Source organism: Phialemonium atrogriseum (assembly GCF_030411735.1).
Source record: "Phialemonium atrogriseum strain 8032-3 unplaced genomic scaffold QBC33scaffold_13, whole genome shotgun sequence".
NCBI lineage: Eukaryota > Fungi > Ascomycota > Sordariomycetes > Cephalothecales > Cephalothecaceae > Phialemonium > Phialemonium atrogriseum.
The window spans coordinates 170,130-185,475 of record NW_026848150.1 but is presented as its reverse complement, the minus strand read 5'-3'; the positions used below and the strand labels follow the sequence as shown (position 1 = coordinate 185,475).

General features: G+C 55.4%; 7 protein-coding genes across 7 annotated transcripts; 4 read left to right on the top strand and 3 right to left on the bottom strand.

Annotated features, from left to right (window-relative positions):
- The first annotated feature begins 287 nt into the window (after window positions 1-287).
- QBC33DRAFT_538931 (uncharacterized protein) lies at window positions 288-2,935 on the top strand. Its single transcript, XM_060427941.1, has one exon. It carries the CDS (start codon window positions 471-473, stop codon window positions 2,436-2,438), a length of 1,968 nt encoding a protein of 655 aa, XP_060283231.1. The 5' UTR covers window positions 288-470; the 3' UTR covers window positions 2,439-2,935.
- On the bottom strand, window positions 2,597-3,442 carry QBC33DRAFT_74358 (bola protein). Its single transcript, XM_060433028.1, has 3 exons — window positions 3,179-3,442; window positions 2,671-3,102; window positions 2,597-2,604 (listed from the first exon to the last, which is right to left on the bottom strand). Exons 1-2 carry the CDS (start codon window positions 3,368-3,370, stop codon window positions 2,821-2,823), a joined length of 474 nt encoding a protein of 157 aa, XP_060283230.1. The 5' UTR covers window positions 3,371-3,442; the 3' UTR covers window positions 2,597-2,604; window positions 2,671-2,820.
- Window position 3,443: 1 nt separating this feature from the next.
- Window positions 3,444-5,917, top strand: QBC33DRAFT_74307 (uncharacterized protein). Its single transcript, XM_060433027.1, has 4 exons — window positions 3,444-3,690; window positions 3,805-4,028; window positions 4,099-4,394; window positions 4,463-5,917. The coding sequence occupies exons 1-4, from the start codon at window positions 3,674-3,676 to the stop codon at window positions 5,687-5,689; spliced, it is 1,764 nt and encodes a 587-aa protein (XP_060283229.1). The 5' UTR covers window positions 3,444-3,673; the 3' UTR covers window positions 5,690-5,917.
- A 581-nt stretch (window positions 5,918-6,498) lies between these two features.
- QBC33DRAFT_559149 (uncharacterized protein) lies at window positions 6,499-7,465 on the bottom strand (the record flags this gene model as incomplete). The annotated part of the gene is made up of 2 exons (XM_060429943.1): window positions 6,499-6,864; window positions 6,929-7,465. The coding sequence occupies 2 exons, from the start codon at window positions 7,463-7,465 to the stop codon at window positions 6,499-6,501; spliced, it is 903 nt and encodes a 300-aa protein (XP_060283228.1).
- A 1,632-nt stretch (window positions 7,466-9,097) lies between these two features.
- Window positions 9,098-10,677, top strand: QBC33DRAFT_538918 (U6 snRNA phosphodiesterase Usb1). Its single transcript, XM_060427940.1, has one exon. It carries the CDS (start codon window positions 9,383-9,385, stop codon window positions 10,376-10,378), a length of 996 nt encoding a protein of 331 aa, XP_060283227.1. The 5' UTR covers window positions 9,098-9,382; the 3' UTR covers window positions 10,379-10,677.
- On the bottom strand, window positions 10,539-12,907 carry QBC33DRAFT_74278 (endoplasmic reticulum Oxidoreductin 1-domain-containing protein). The gene is made up of 3 exons (XM_060433026.1): window positions 12,609-12,907; window positions 10,863-12,481; window positions 10,539-10,808 (listed from the first exon to the last, which is right to left on the bottom strand). The coding sequence occupies exons 1-3, from the start codon at window positions 12,705-12,707 to the stop codon at window positions 10,700-10,702; spliced, it is 1,827 nt and encodes a 608-aa protein (XP_060283226.1). The 5' UTR covers window positions 12,708-12,907; the 3' UTR covers window positions 10,539-10,699.
- A 798-nt stretch (window positions 12,908-13,705) lies between these two features.
- Window positions 13,706-15,322, top strand: QBC33DRAFT_538912 (B-cell receptor-associated protein 31-like-domain-containing protein). The gene is made up of 4 exons (XM_060427939.1): window positions 13,706-13,985; window positions 14,078-14,163; window positions 14,226-14,378; window positions 14,492-15,322. Exons 1-4 carry the CDS (start codon window positions 13,965-13,967, stop codon window positions 14,868-14,870), a joined length of 639 nt encoding a protein of 212 aa, XP_060283225.1. The 5' UTR covers window positions 13,706-13,964; the 3' UTR covers window positions 14,871-15,322.
- The last annotated feature ends 24 nt before the right edge of the window (window positions 15,323-15,346 follow it).

Below are 15,346 nucleotides of genomic sequence, written 5' to 3'. Positions count from 1 at the left end.
ACCTAGGTAGGTAGGCAGCACCAGTTGGGAGGGATAACTTCTCTACTGACAGTCATTTCTTGTATCAAATGGGTGCCTAGGTGAGTAACGCCTACAGAAGAAGGCAACGGGGCATCTTGCAAATCTCTTATTGCACACTTCAACCTGTTTGTGGGAGAGCTGTGAGTCGGTACCTAGGTACATACATACAAAGCATGTACAGTACATGCAGGGATGCCATCCATGAATGTTAAGTGAATGGGTTATCGATAAAGCTGAGGTGACGCGACTGCCCTTAACTCCATACCGTGTCATACCTTCAGTAAGTTGAGTTAAATCAGCACTTTCCACTGAATTGAGGACCATAACCATGCACTGACCGAACCAGCCAGGATATCCTGTCCTAGGCACGAAGATAAAAGGGATGAGTGCACGTCTGCCTCTGTCCTGAACTCCCGATCTTCCTCCAGACCTGCTTCGCCTATTACAACATGACGGCCCCTCCTTCCCAGGTGCCCCAGCCATTTCAGGTTTCCGAATCCAAGCTTCACCGCCGGTATTTTCGCGTCCCAAAAAACCAAGAAGACCTTCTTAACCGATCAGATGCCTGGTCTACCAGGGGTTTTGCCAATGTTCCAACTGAGGTCCTGCAAAACCTGAAGGACTTTCATTCCCAGAAGGCAAGGGTACCGCCCCAGCCTAGGCCATCAGCCAGCTTACCAGGCAGGCACGATGGGTTGGGAAACGGCTTATCCCAAGCAGAAGAAGACTTGGGGGATCCAGCTAGTGATGACAGCCACTCGCTGACTTCATGGTCAACATCCTGTGAGCCAGAGCCCCGGGTGTCCCCTGAAGCTCAAGGACTGCCGTCTGCCTCTCGGAATCGACAATCTCGTTCGCCAGGACTTCCCATGGCTGTGTCTAAGGCTGTTGCTCGGACATCAATTATGGACCACCCTTTCCCATCCAGCAGCATTGGATCGGATGGCGAGATCGAGGTCGAGCCTCCGCGGGCAATCACAGACGTCGCAGACATCGCAGACCCCGTCAAGAGGCTTTTGCAGGCAACTCATCCACAGCCCGTCCCTCCCTCTGCACAGGTCCAGGTCGTCCCTTGCACCTACAATCACCAGAGCAGCCCTATGAAGCCACCTGAGCTGCTAGGACACCAGTCGAAACGTCGACGCATGAAACCACTTCCCTTTGGCAGCTCCCAGTCTAACCTGGACACGCCACCTCGACCCGCCACAACTGAGATTGGCCCCATGACACTGTCCCTGGAAACCCGTACCTCGACTTCGACATTCTCTTCCTCCAATGCTGGGACGGCCGACCTAATCACGTATCAGCTGGCTCCGGCAGTGCAGCCCTTGACCAAACGGAAATATGCATTGATTGGAAGCGATCAAGGAGAGACCGACGTTGATGACCCAGAAATTGGCCACGAGGCGTCGAGTAATTTGGAAAATCTGCCACCAAACGGCCCAGCTTCTCAAGTGCCGTTCACGGCTTTCACTGTCCAATACCCCGAGTACACGGGGAGTCTTGGAGACTTCATCAAAGCCATAATTTGTATCCAGGACCTCCAACAGAATCGAGCCTTACCGGAATTCCTCTATGACGACTTCATCCGCGTCTTCTCGGAAGACTATTTGGACTACATTGGGAAGTTGGACGATACGTCCAAAGCTCTCACCGCTAATCAGTGGTATAATGAAAATGTCCAACAACCATTATACACCGGTGGCATCATCACCCGGAGCACTCTGAAGAATGCCGTGGAGTCGTACCCCGATGAGTTCCGCTCAGTTCGTCGCTCGCTTGGCGGAACTAGGCGTTCAAATGAGCCTTCTGTGTTGGGAATCGACGTCACCGGCAATGATGACCTATCACAAGCAATGGACGTCCTGGAAGGCGTTGGGGAGCACAGTTCGGACCCGATTGAATCGACCGAAGCCCCTTGGCCTTCAAACAGATCCCCCAGTCTGTCGAGGCGGCGAGGCGAAGTCGTTCATACCACATCCTACCAGGCAGACAGATCGCCGGAGATTACATCCACCAGGCCAGATCAGCATTATGGCCAGAACCATGACCAGCACCCTGACCCACGTCAAGTTTCCCGCAAGGATATATCACCAAAGATAATGTCGCAAGTCGCACCTGAAATTGGCCAGAGTGGTGGTCTCTCGTCGCCGCCTCTACAAGAGCACCCTACCCCAATGGCCGCGACCGCAGCGGCATACGCGAGGTCAGAGAGTATTCCCGAAACGGCTGTCAAGCCAAAGGCGCCACCTCGACTCTCTCTCGGCTCAGCAAAGTCATCCCGGTCACAAAGATCAACAGCGTCCAAGTTTGCAAACGAGGATCCAGCCAGCCGGAGTGCGCGTTTCAAGAAATTCTTGAAGAAGCGGGAGAAGCATCTGCAGAGCTCTGCTCCCCCCAGCTCGTTCGCAGGTTAGATGCCCGAAAGGAGGAATGCGGATTTCGGACTCGGTCGGGTGGCCCATGGCGGCCGCAGCCCTAGCAGGTACTGAGGGAAAGATACGGCATTAGACCTGTATACGATCTATGGCAGTGCTACGAGCAGGATGATACCCTAGATGGCTGCAATGGTAATTTCGTACTCTGGAAGATGGTTCGAGTTCCAAGATTAGGTGGAGCGGCTTGAAGAACGGATTCAACTGTGCATACCTGTTTGGTTACTCATCTGAGAGGGCATCTTCCCCCCCCTTATTGCTCCCCTGCGCTGAACTATGAGACGTCATAATGTCCCGCGCAGCCTGTGGCAGCTCCCTCGATTTCAATGCAGCCCCAAACCCTAAGTTTCTCCCTCCTAGCTCCTCACCCTGCGGTCTCCAAAGCCTTCCTCCTCTCCTCCTCCTCTGGCGTCATCGTACGCAGCTGAAGTGCATGTATGCCGCCTTCACGGGCCATCTCATCTTTGAGCAAGGAATATATCATGCGATGCCGAGCGGCCTGCATTTTGGACTTGAATGCCTCGGATGTAATGACCACTCGGAAATGTGTCTCGCTCGAGGTGTTTCCTGCCATGGGTGCATGATGTGCGTGGAGATGTGAGTCGTTGTGGATCTCTAACCGGGACGGCTGCAAGGCAGCGGTGATCTGTCTTGGGTGTAAGAGTCGAGGCATGCTGTCGTCAGACCTACCCATAGGCCACCAAAAGAGAGAAATACAGTACCTTCTCCCTGATAGCGTCCTGGAGTGGACTTTGCGAGGCCATTGTAGAGAATGGCTGTCTGACTGTTAAGAGCCCGAGGAGAGCTCGGCGTTGCATCGGAAGAGGTTTTCTAGACAAAGCCTCGATTGAGATGATGCCAAACTGTGCCGATTGTTTTTGATCCGCAAGTCGAGAGGCTTGGTCAACGTGCATGGAACTGAGCCTGTGAGGTCACTAGTGGTCTGGACCAATCAGGTGCACCACCAATCAGATTGGCCAATTCGCCGGTAGCCCCTATGGAACTTCCCCACGCAAGGCGAACGAACTCCCGAGCTCAACAAAAAAGAAAGCCCGGCTGTTAACCTCCAAATTTACCGGTATTCCCTGGACAAGACGGGATGCGCCGGCCTCGGACTCGGCATGAAGATGCCTCTGGTACTTGTCCGTGATATTAACTAGACCCCCCTGTACTGTTACACCTGGATATTTTCTTATAGACCCCCTCTTTCCTTCCCAATGCTTTCCTGCCCTTTGTCCTTTACCCCTGCTTTGCGCCGGCTTATCGCAACATCACTCGCTGCTCCCTTTAATCCGTCGCCATATCGACGACCTTTTGTTAGACTGTCGACAATGGGGTCTCTGCCGAGGTTGTCCTCCACCCTGCCTCACTTGCCCATCTTCGAGGCAATTTCTCGACATGACCCCCATTCAACGGCCGTGGTGCATTCGAACAGCGGGAGAAAGTTCAAGTATGGAGAACTGTTGGGTGACGTCTGCAGGATCCGGGATCGCCTCCACGAGGCGGCCGGCAAGAGCGACATCAGCGGGGAGCGCATCGCCTTCCTAGTAGAGAACAGCTACGACTATGTAGGTAAGCTGGAACGCGCATTAGCAGACCAAGACCCCGATGAGGAACGGAGGCTGATGTCACGGCTATCTAGTGACACTGCTCGCCATCCTTGCTGCGAGATCCATCGCCGTACCTCTGTCTCCGGGATTCCCCGCGCCAGAGCTGCAGTACATATTGGACCACAGCGAAGCATCGATGCTGCTATCGTCGGCCAAGTTTACGCCAAAGGCCCTGGAAGTCATCGAGACGGAACTAGCCAGTAACCCCATCCATGTCGAGCTGCTCAAGCACCAGGGAGGGGCAGACCACGAGGAAGTCGGCTTCGAAGACGCAGACCCCGGCAGTACTGGGATGATGCTTTACACCTCGGGCACAACGAACAGACCGGTATGAGCCTCCAGCACCACTACCCTCCCTCAGACACCCCCCAATTCCACGCTAACAAACGCCCTCAGAAAGGAGTCCTGATCCCACAAGCCACCTTAACAGCCCAAGCTCGCTCACTCCTGCAAGCATGGGAGTACTCGCCATCCGACCATCTCCTCCACGTGTTGCCGCTCCACCACATCCACGGCACCATCAATGCCGTGATCGCGCCGCTCTTTGCCGGGAGCACCGTCGAGTTTCTCTTTCCTTTCAACGCCGACGCCGTGTGGCGACGCTTCGCGGCCCCCTTCCTAACGCCGGACCAGAGCCCCGATCCCCAGTCCAAGTCCGCCTTCGTCCAGCGAGAAAAGATCACCTTTTTCACCGTAGTCCCAACCGTCTACTCCCGCCTCCTGAGCACCTACAAGGACCTAGCCCCGGATATGCAGTCTGCAGCACGCACCGCCATCAGCCCCGCCAACCTCCGCCTCGCCATCTCCGGCTCGGCCGCCCTCCCGACGCCCGTCAAGCGCGCCTGGACGGAGCTGAGCAGCGGCAACGTCCTCCTCGAGCGGTTCGGCATGACCGAGGTGGGCATGGCGCTCTCGTGCGGGCTCGACGTCGCCGACAGGGTCGACTGCTCGGTGGGCTGGCCCCTGCCCTCAGTCGAGGTGCGCCTCGTCGACGTCGACACGGGCGCCGTCGTCGCGCCGGGCGAGGAGCTCGACGCCGCCGGCAGGGAGCGCGCCGGCGAGATCCAGCTGCGCGGCCCCACCGTGTTCGCCGAGTACTGGCGCAACCCCGAGGCCACGGCCAACGAGTTCGTCCCGGCCGAGGACGGGGGCGCGAGCTGGTTCAAGACGGGCGACGTCGCGGTGCGGCGGCGCGTCGACGGCGCGGGCCGCTGCGAGGCGCCCAGCCAGAAGGGCTGGACAAGGGGGGACATGTACTTCATCCTGGGGCGGCGGAGCGCGGACATCATCAAGTCGGGCGGCGAGAAGGTCTCCGCGCTCGAGGTGGAGAGGGAGATGCTCTCGCTGCCGCCGGTCAGCGAGGTGGCCGTGCTGGCCGTCCCGTCGGGCAAGTGGGGGCAGAAGGTCGGCGCCGTGGTGGTGCTCAACCAAGAGAACGTGGTGGACGGCAAGTGGACGCCGATGGACATGAGGAGGGCGCTGAAGGGGAGGCTGGTCAACTACAAGATACCGCAGGTCTTGAAGATCGTCGACCACATACCGAGGAATGCCATGGGGAAGATCAACAAGAAGCAGCTGGTCAAGGCCGTCTTTCAGGACGAGTTTAGTGGGGACGAGATGTAGGGGCCGGCCGGCATGCGGATGGAGCTGTGGTTGTATTTGGAGTATGGGTACCCTGGAGATGATTCGAGATGATTCTTTGGGCGATATCTGCTGTCTACCTTGGGTAGATGCCTAATCTAGAGTTTGTGACAGCGAGGCTGAATATGAACTTGTCTCTCCTCGCTTGACTTCTCGTCTCTGGTGGTACTGTCGGAAAGTTCACGATCACTCCACATATGATCGTGAGGGCTTGGGAAAGGTGTTCTCCGTAAACAACTTGCCCGTGGCCCTCTGTAGGATGTCAGGAGTTTGAACTTGGCCTACTCTTTTTTACCACCCCCTCCCTCGGTTTTCTCTTCCATCATGGACCAGTCATCGGCGAAAGTATATTTACCTAACAGGGTTCTATTGCCACATTGTTATTCTCCCATAATTCAAGGGCCTAGCCAGGCGACGTTAAGCCTTGTCCTTGTCCTGCTACCGATCCTGTAGCATTGCCCTCCCAGGATTCCTGTATGTACCGAACCGGTATCCCTTATTGCCCCCCGTGTCTATATGTATACATGAACTCTCGACATTTAAAACTTGATGTCCCCGCCTCATTATCATAGCGAGGGTGTAATAATGCAAGGGACACCATTGCCTCATACTTCCATGTGAGGGGAAGACCTGCTCAACGAGGACCCCCAACTGAAAGAGAAAAAAGGGAGGGAAAGTATGTACTGAACGTAAGTGGAAGATAAACTATAATCCATAGCAGCCATGGTCTGGCCCAGCAAAGTTACACCTCGTCCAGTCGTAAGCACCTACATGGGCAAGCCTCGAGAGGCCTAAGCGGCCTGGCTGGACTTATCCTTTCGTCTCAAGCTGCCAAACCGGCGCTTGAGGCCATCAGCAAGTTTCTTGCCAGTAGTGTTGCTTCTGCGAACGTCGTGGTTGGTGGAGAAGCCATCTGGGTCCATGGCCATGGTGGCATGCTGTGCCTGGCCCTGTGAGCTGTTGCTGATACTTCGTTGGCGAATCTTGGCTCTGTTGTCCTTGTGGTCGCGGGTATTTCGAGGCTCCATCTCGTACGCCATGCCATCAGCATTATTGGAAGCCTTGTGCTTTCGAAGTTGATTTTTCTGCTCTCGACTGTCCTTCTCAATGGTAAAGGATGGCTCACCCTTGCCTTTCAAGTCGTCGGCATGGTAGGGCTGCGAGGCTAGTCAGATCATATACTGGTAGCCACGTAGGCTCCGCGGGAGAAGGCGAACTTACGATAAAGTCAAAGCGCTTATAGGCACCACCCGGCGCATCTGGCTCGCGCATCAAGTCTGCGCCCTCCTTATAATCCATAGCACGGCCGCTCATGTCCCTCATACCTGGGGGCACAACGGCAGTCCCCTGAAGCGGTACATGCTTCGTAAGAGAGTCCTGGATGTATTCCTGGGGCGTAGCCTTCAAGGCCTCCCTATTAGTGCCCTCGACAGCAGAGATAGGGGAGAGCAGCTTGTTGGTATTTCGAGACGCCATGGTAGCATCGTAGGGGCCGTCATGATGATATGCCACTGGAGCCGGGCCGCTCAGATCTAGCGAGTCAATGGTGTCACTGGGCTGCTTCCGGTGGCGCGTGGGTAGGTGAGGCGCTCTATTGGCTGCCTTGTGCTCTCTCTTGATCATGTCCAAAGGCCGGTGAGACATGTCGCCTGGAAATCGAGCAGTGAGAGAACCAGCACGGCGAAGGCCGTTGCCGTCGGTAGGCCCTGCTACAGCCCCTGTATCGGCACTTGGAGCCATGGGAGCCATGGGAGCCATGGGAGCCTCTGGACTCTTGGGAGCGTGGGACGAAGAAATGCTGCTGGTCCGGGTGAGGATAGTACTTTGGTTCCACCTAGTCTCCGGGCTCTTGCTGGAGTGGGTCGAAGAAACGCTGCTGGTCCGGGTGAGGATGGTGCCTTGGTTCCACCTAGTCTCTGGCAGATTTGCTGTATGGATAGACGGGCGACGGTTCAATCTTGATCTTGGTGGGTACGAAAGAGGCTTGGGTGTACTGTTATTGGCACTGTTCCTCCTGCTTAATGTCCTGCGCTGTTGAGGTCGACCTTGGTGAGACTCGTCAGATATTCCGGCGTGGCCACTTCTATCGACGAGAGGAGCCTGGCGAAAGCTAGAACGAGTTGGGCCCGCAGAAGCTGGGGGGTCCTTCAAGGTATCGGGGCGAGGGGGTGGTGGCCTCGACTGGATAGAATGGGCGCGTTGAAGAGGCTTGCGAAAAGAGCTCCCGGGGCCGCACTCCTGATTTGGTTCTGGACAAGTGAGGGGATCAAGAATGTATCTTCTTGCCTGTAGTTGTTAAAAGAAAGTGGTTCATCAGCCATTGCCTCGTCTTTTTATTCGGCATCATGTTATTTATTTGACCAGCACCGGATAGCTGGGAAGGTGACGCAAGCACTGCCCAGTTATCCCAGCGAGTCATTTGCACCCATGTCCTGAGTTGATAGGGGAGGGGAGGGGTGTCAGGAGAAAAAGCTTCTTGATGATGGCAGCCAGGTGGAGCTAAGTGGGGGTTTGATCAGGCAGAGACCCGGAAAGAAGCAGGATACGGCGCCAGAAACCGGCCAGGGACCGATTAACCGGTTGGCAGCTCCTGGCGCACTTGGACCATGATGTATGAACTTTTCACACCTGTGGAACTTGCAGGGGCGTGAGGGATCGATGCAATGGCAGATCAATATCCACACGCCGCGCCATGCAGCCAAGGATGGGGGTAATAGAGGGGTTCTTTTAACGGGAAAAGGAACACATGAGCCAAGCTCAAAACTTACCCACTGCTTGTTATCAACGTCGTCGTCGAGGTCATCCATTCTCACGCCTTAGCCTCATTCACGGTTACTTTGGGTTGATTGAAGGTGAATGTGGTTGCGGGGTTGAAGTTTGGTCGGCAAAAAAGAGAGAAGATCAGAGATGGAAGGCGAAGGTGAGGGAGGGTGAGATTGAGAGTGAGGGCACACGGCTTGAAATACCTATGCTTCCTTACGGGTACCTACCTAACACCCCAAATCCATAGTATGCACCACACCATAGCACTGGCACTTTGCCCATGTAGGTATCATAGACCTAATAAGTATTGAGAAACATCATTATCATGAAAGCTTGCCTGAACAAATAGGCTCCTCACAGCTCTCAACCCCCGAGTCACACATCGATTGCCAAGAGAGAGGTACTCAGGTGGAGGGGTAACATTTCTCGGCCCCTGCGGTCCTGACAGCCCCACCTACGTCATCGCAAGCCTGGGCATTCAGCCAGAACTGGACCAGAAGCTTGGTCTCCAGTCTCCATGTAGTGTAGATCTTGTGGTTTTATGTGGAAAAATTGGAGGACAAAATCAATCAAAGGTAGGAAATACAAGGAAGCCCAAGCCATTGTAGAGAAGAAAATGGTTGGCCCACCCAGGTAGATAGGTAGGCACGGTAGGTAACAGCTATTGGAGATGCCCAGGTACAGATGAACAAGAGTGAGGTCGGTACGTACCTGTGCAGGTCCCGTCCAATCATCCTGGAAAGCACCTGATCCGACTAGTCCCTGCAGAACTTTATCACCTCAAACTAGCAGCGGATCCCCACTAGGACACCCAGTGTGCATAAGCTCGATAGGGCTGACACTGGTACCTACTCCCAAGCTACCTAATTGTAAATGATCGATACTAGCAGGGAACTATAAACGCCCCTCACTATGGCATTGGTCGATTACACCTCCGATTCCTCTTCCGAGTCGGAAGAGGCCCTGCCTCCGCCGGCCAAGAAACCCAAGACGGAAATCCAACCAGACGTGGCTGTGGCCCTACCCCCGCTCCCGGCATCATTCCACGACCTCTACGCCTCCACCGTCCGCCAGGCCCCCACCGACGACCCTAGCTTGCACCAGGGCAGGACGCGCCAGATCCCCCACGTAGCCGGCAACTGGCCCAGCCACCTGTACGTTGAATGGCACCCCTCCGCCGCCGAGCACTCCCTCCTGGCCGCCCTGCTCGCCGCCCTGCAGCGCCGCCTCGGCGACGCCGCCCAGCTCACCACCTTCCTGACCAGCGACCTAGGCGCCCCGCAGCCCCTGCACATCAGCCTCTCCCGCCCCTTCGTCCTCCCCACCCCGGACAAGGCCGCCTTCCTGACCCGCATCACCGCCGAGATCAGCTCCTGCGGCGTCCAGCCGCCGTTCCGGCTCCGGACCAGCGGCCTGGAGTGGCACCGGACGCCCGCGTCGAGGCGCTCGTTCCTGGTGCTGAGAGTCCGTGATCACGGCGCCGCAAGAAGAACCGGAGACCGCCTCGACGCAGACAACGATAAAAATGACGGCAACAACGACGGGCCCAATCCGCGGCTGACGCGGCTGCTGCGGAAGTGCAACGCCGCAGTGAGGGCGTTCAACCAGCCAGAGCTGTACCAGTGGGCGGGGGAGGAGGAGGACCGCCGGGGGGAGGGTGACGATGCGAGCGTCGGTGACGCCTTCCACGTCTCCATTGCCTGGTCGTTTGTGGAGCCGGACGACGAGCTGCGCAGCCTGACGGCCGAGTTGGCGGGGGCCCCGGAGTATGCCGCGGCCGTCAGTGATGCTGAAATCTCCGTTGACGGCATCAAGGCCAAGATCGGAAATGTTGTCACACACATCTCGCTCCCCGAGAGAGGAAAGAGGGTAAAGTCAAGGATGCCTGGGGATATATTCGGCATCTGAGGCTGGACGCTCGGCGACGACATGCATGTAGTGCCTGATATCATGCATGCTGTCTATGCAAAGATTTGTACGGGGAATATACCCATGTATGTACTTATACGTATATATACGGATCAATGGGGGCGTTGAAGCCGGGGCGACGTAGAGAGGCCGCGCTCGATCCTCCAATACGCCCATCCTCCATCCCTTTTCAACGCCCGGTCCTGTCAAATATTGCCCCAACGCCGATAGACCACCCATTTCCACCGTGGACGAGGGCCTGATGCAATGCAAATGGACCTCTACTGTGAACAAGTCGCATACAAAATACAGCAGCTTCTCCTAGAGCTCATCTAAATTAGGTCGCTCAATCTTCCAGGTCCGCGGTGATACGGGCAGGCCAATGTAGTACTGCCAGAACCGCTTCGATTCAGATGTGACTATGTGGTATCTACGGATTCTGTTAGCATTGAGGCCCCCGTGCTTCTAAACGGGAAAAACTTACAGTGTCCCCGGGAATGAGGCCCAGCTCTTGAAGACCAGCTTGACTGCCCTCATGACCCGGGCGAGTTCGTCGTCAAAGTCCTCCTTCACCGTCCTTTCGCGGTTCTTAGGTAGCTCGCTCTCATCTCCATCGTCGTCTCCTTGAAAAGTTCCGGAGTCGGGCTCAGGCCGATGAGAGACAATGACGTGATGCGGTTTCTTGGCTCGGTCGGGGATAACATTCCTCTTCTCCGAGTCCCTAAGGTGCTCCTCCACCTTGTCTGCTTGCTCTTTCTCTTCCACCATAATTCTGAACTGCTGAATTGCGCTCAGACTGCTGCTCAGCCGTGCGTACGTGTTGAACAGGGCCACCAGCTCCGTTCGCTTAAGGACTGAGATTTCGGGGCTGTTGTTGTCGAACTCGAACAGAACTTTGAGCGCGGTTCCATATCCGGCGGTCTGGACCTTGCCCCAGAGCCTGCACTTGTCGCAACCAACACAGTCCATCAGACGGCTCACATTGCGGAAGCGGTTCCTAAAGTCGTCTCTCAGTGATGGGCCCTCGCCGTTCTTGAACATCAGGCTTTCGTCGAAGATCTGGGGAACGCTCGAGGCTTTCTCGATGACGGTGAGGACCTTGGCTCGCGTCTCTGCATCTTGCTCTGCATCGCCCGTGCAGAAGGTGTAGAGGTTCTCCTGCGATAGGTGGGGGCCGAGTTTGGCGATCGCGCGAGTGAGGAGGGCGTAGTTGAAATACAGGTTGCTGATGCGCTCGGGGAAAGCGTGCAGGCGATTGATGTAACAGTCCACATTTGGTTGCCACTGGCCGGTGGTCTGGTTCAGGAAGTCCCAACACAGGTGGGTTGAGATGCTCGCGTGCATTCCCGAAATGACGCGGTAGAACACCCGCTTTTCCAAACACTCGTCCTCATGTTCGAAGCCGGTCTTCGCGACAAACGGGGTCAGCGGATTCTGCTGTCGCTTCTCCTCGAGGGCCTGCTGCCGCCCGGCAGCTTCTATAACGGCTTTGATATCCATCGCCGCGGGGCCCTCTGCCTGTGTCCTGCTACCGAGGGATGCCGAATGGGGGAAGGAACTCTTTTGGAAGCAGTTCTCCCGGTATATAGCGTCCCACACCTGCTTCGCGCCGTCGCCGGCATAGCCAGTGAACCTCTCCGGATTCCGGAGGAGGCTGACGTAGTCTCCCTTGGAGGCGGCACTCTCATCCTCTGGCACACAATAATCCCTCTCGTCGCACTCGTCGTCGTATTCTACGACGCAGCTCTCGCCAACGTCTTCGCCCAAGCCGCCTCGGAGTGGCCGTCGTGGTTCCTCCTTCTGCGCCTTCCTCCCGGGATGTTTCGCCAGGGGGCCCTCCAGTTTTCCTAGCTCCCTAGCTCGCCAGACCTCGGGGATGTCCTCTTCATTGTCCAGCGTCTCCACGGCGCAGGCAATGTTGCCACACATGCCATTCTCGTCGTTCCAGAAGGGGCATTTCTTGTTGAACAGGTTCAGGCGGTAGTGGGAGAAGAAGTCGGTATCTCGGGTTAGGTCGTCAACTGCGGGTTTGACGTTATGGTTGAGCCGCTCGAGCGTGGAATAGGAGGCACATGCGTCGCTGACGATGGCCTTGGGAGATATCTGGAACGAGGCCCTATTAGATGACACGACTCGGTATTCAGAGGCAGTAGTTTCGGCCAGACAGGTGGCTATGGAACGACCACACGAAAGAAGCAAAAGAATGGAGAAGGTGTCTGCGAGAGCATACCGCGCAAGCATCTTGAGAGCTCTGTGGATTCTGACATTGGATATGTGGTCCCCAGAGCGCGAAGAGGGAGAGGTAGAACAATTGCGAGGCCGACTTCATGGCTCCAGTGATCGGAGTGGTTTCCGACCTTATAATATGAAGCAGAAGATGCCAGATTGCGGATGAACTCGGCAGTTCCTGATCTACCACGGAGCGTTCAGAGTTGTTTCCAATGACCGGGTCTGTGAGCCGTGGGGGAGCTGGTTGGATGTTCACGGCCCCTCAGTAATATGGCTAAAATCGCCTGCAGAAGTCCTGCGGGTCTTAGTGATCGTCGATCGAGTCTTGCTTGATAATACAGATGCAGCCCAGGATATTCCGGAGGAAGGAAATGGAAAGGTCAAGACTCGGGAAAACGCGATTAATGAAGGAATATCGGCAAGTTTTTACAAGACAGGAAAGTGTCCAAGTGGCCTTTTCTATCGAACCACTTGAGTTGAAAAGTTATTGCTATCGGAATATTATGTGATCATTGGGGCGAATGCCTGTCGATTTTGGAGGCTCCGTCCGAAGTTGAGATGTGGCCAGAAGGCGAAAATCAGCACATCCAATTTGCACCGCCTAGTCCCCGCAGTTATTCCCCTTGCTAAATCGTCTCTTTGACATGATCCTTGCAGAGGGTTGCTTCCATTCTTTGTCTCTACTGACGCGGCGAATCCTGCAGCAGCAATCCTCTTTATTACATCCGTACGACGTAGACATTCAGGTAATGAAATATGGCAGCTAATACGTGTCGAAAATGGTATTGACACCCCGACTATCCGAGACGCCATTTTCTCTTTTGTCTACATGCACTGAGACTTATGGGCATAAGTCTGGAAGCGCCGGGCAGAGTTTGCAAGTTGGCCACTCTCTTTGCAACGAAGAATCGGCCAATCTATAGAGATCGATCCTTTTTAGATGGTACTTCTACGTAGGTATGTACGTACCTACCTACATACTTACAGTAGCGTCCATCTCACAAGAAATGGATCTCAAACATAAAAATGGGCCGTGCATGAGCTTAAAGTCAAGCCACACTTTTTTCCAGCCACAGGATGACGTTGTTGATTTGGACCCCGGTCCGCTATCAGCCAGCAAGAAGCTGAGGAGTGACGAAGCTCTTTTGCGTCAGGCAATTACCTACAGGCCACATTGTTTTTCTGCAGCCAGGTCAACTTCTCCTCCCGTGCTTTAAAATACTCGCGGCTTTCCTCGTTCAACTCAGTAGCTCCGACGACCTCTATTTCCCAGAGCTCTCCTTTATCCTCGTGCACTGGAGCTCTCGTCGACGTAACGCGCCTTGTTCCCCAGCTGAAACCACCCTGACAGCTCAAGATGACGCTCTACTACACCTTGGTATGCCACGACCTTGCCCAACCGCGGCCGTCTTCCCAGCGAGAGTATGGCCTTGGGTTTCTCGTGATAAGGGCTGACCCATTGATTTTTAGGTCTTCCTGCTTCTGGTAGCAGAGATGGCCGTCTTCATGCTTCTAATTATCCCTCTGCCCTTCACCATCCGAAGGAGGATGTTCACGTACGAGCTTCATTCCCGCATAGCCCTCCTGCCCCGCCTCATAGCTGACAAGTTCGAAACAGGTTCATTTCCGAGAACCCGGTCATAGCCAAACTACAATACGGCCTGAAGATTACCTTCATCTTCATCCTGATTCTCTTCATCGATAGCGTTAACCGCGTCTACCGAGTTCAGATCGAACTTGCGGCAGCTACCGAGGCCAGTGGCCATAATGGGTACGTTGTCTCTTGAAGCATCTTTTGGTCCCTCCGAGTTCGCCCATCAATCCCTGCCAAAAAGGAAAGGGAGATCCAAATTGTGCAGAGACTAACCAGCCAACGACCAGCAGGGCTTCCATCATGGGCCACGAACGCCTCGAGGTCCAGGCTCGCAAGTTCTACTCGCAGCGCAACATGTACCTCTGCGGCTTCACGCTCTTCCTGTCGCTGATCCTGAACCGGACCTACATCATGATCCTCGAGGTGCTCCGCCTCGAGGAGAAGGTGAAGCAGTACGAGGGCACCGACAAGGACACCAAGCAGAGCGAGAAGCTCGCCGCCGCCGGTGAGCCGGGCGAGATCGCGCGCCTGAAGAAGGCGCTCGCCCAGAAGGACGAAGACCTCGAGACCCTCAAGAAGCAGGCCGCCGGCTTGCACAAGGAGTACGATGCTCTCAGTGACAAGTACGCGGCCACGCAGAAGGATGATGCTACCAAGAAGGAGAGATAAGCGTTTCCGATGCACTCTCGTTACCTCTGGCAGTGTAGTGTGGTACCGTTTTTTGGCCCGCTCTAGCCCCAAGGCTACCGGTTCGGATAGCGAACGAATGAGTGGTTGGGTTGTGATGGAAGAAAAGAGAGGAATAAAGAAGAAAGCCGAGAGTTGAAGTGCAACGTCTCGCGGTTTTGTCGTTACAGGATTTATGGCGAACGGCATCTCGGCAGGTATGGATGGGGAGGGTTTACAAAGCATTTGTTGGGTGTCTTCGCGCCATGATTGTTAAAAAGCATTAACATTGCTGTGTGCTCTCTATAAACCCTCTATAAACCCGAATTGCAAGTATACCTATGCTTCTATTGTGATGTAGTCCGCCGTACCCAGGGGAAGGGCGCCTCAGCACCGCCTTCCGTTTCCCAACGCCGACACACATCGATAAATCCAAAACTTCAGCCCCTCACGGCCCACGCTGATCACCGCGCCCGCTC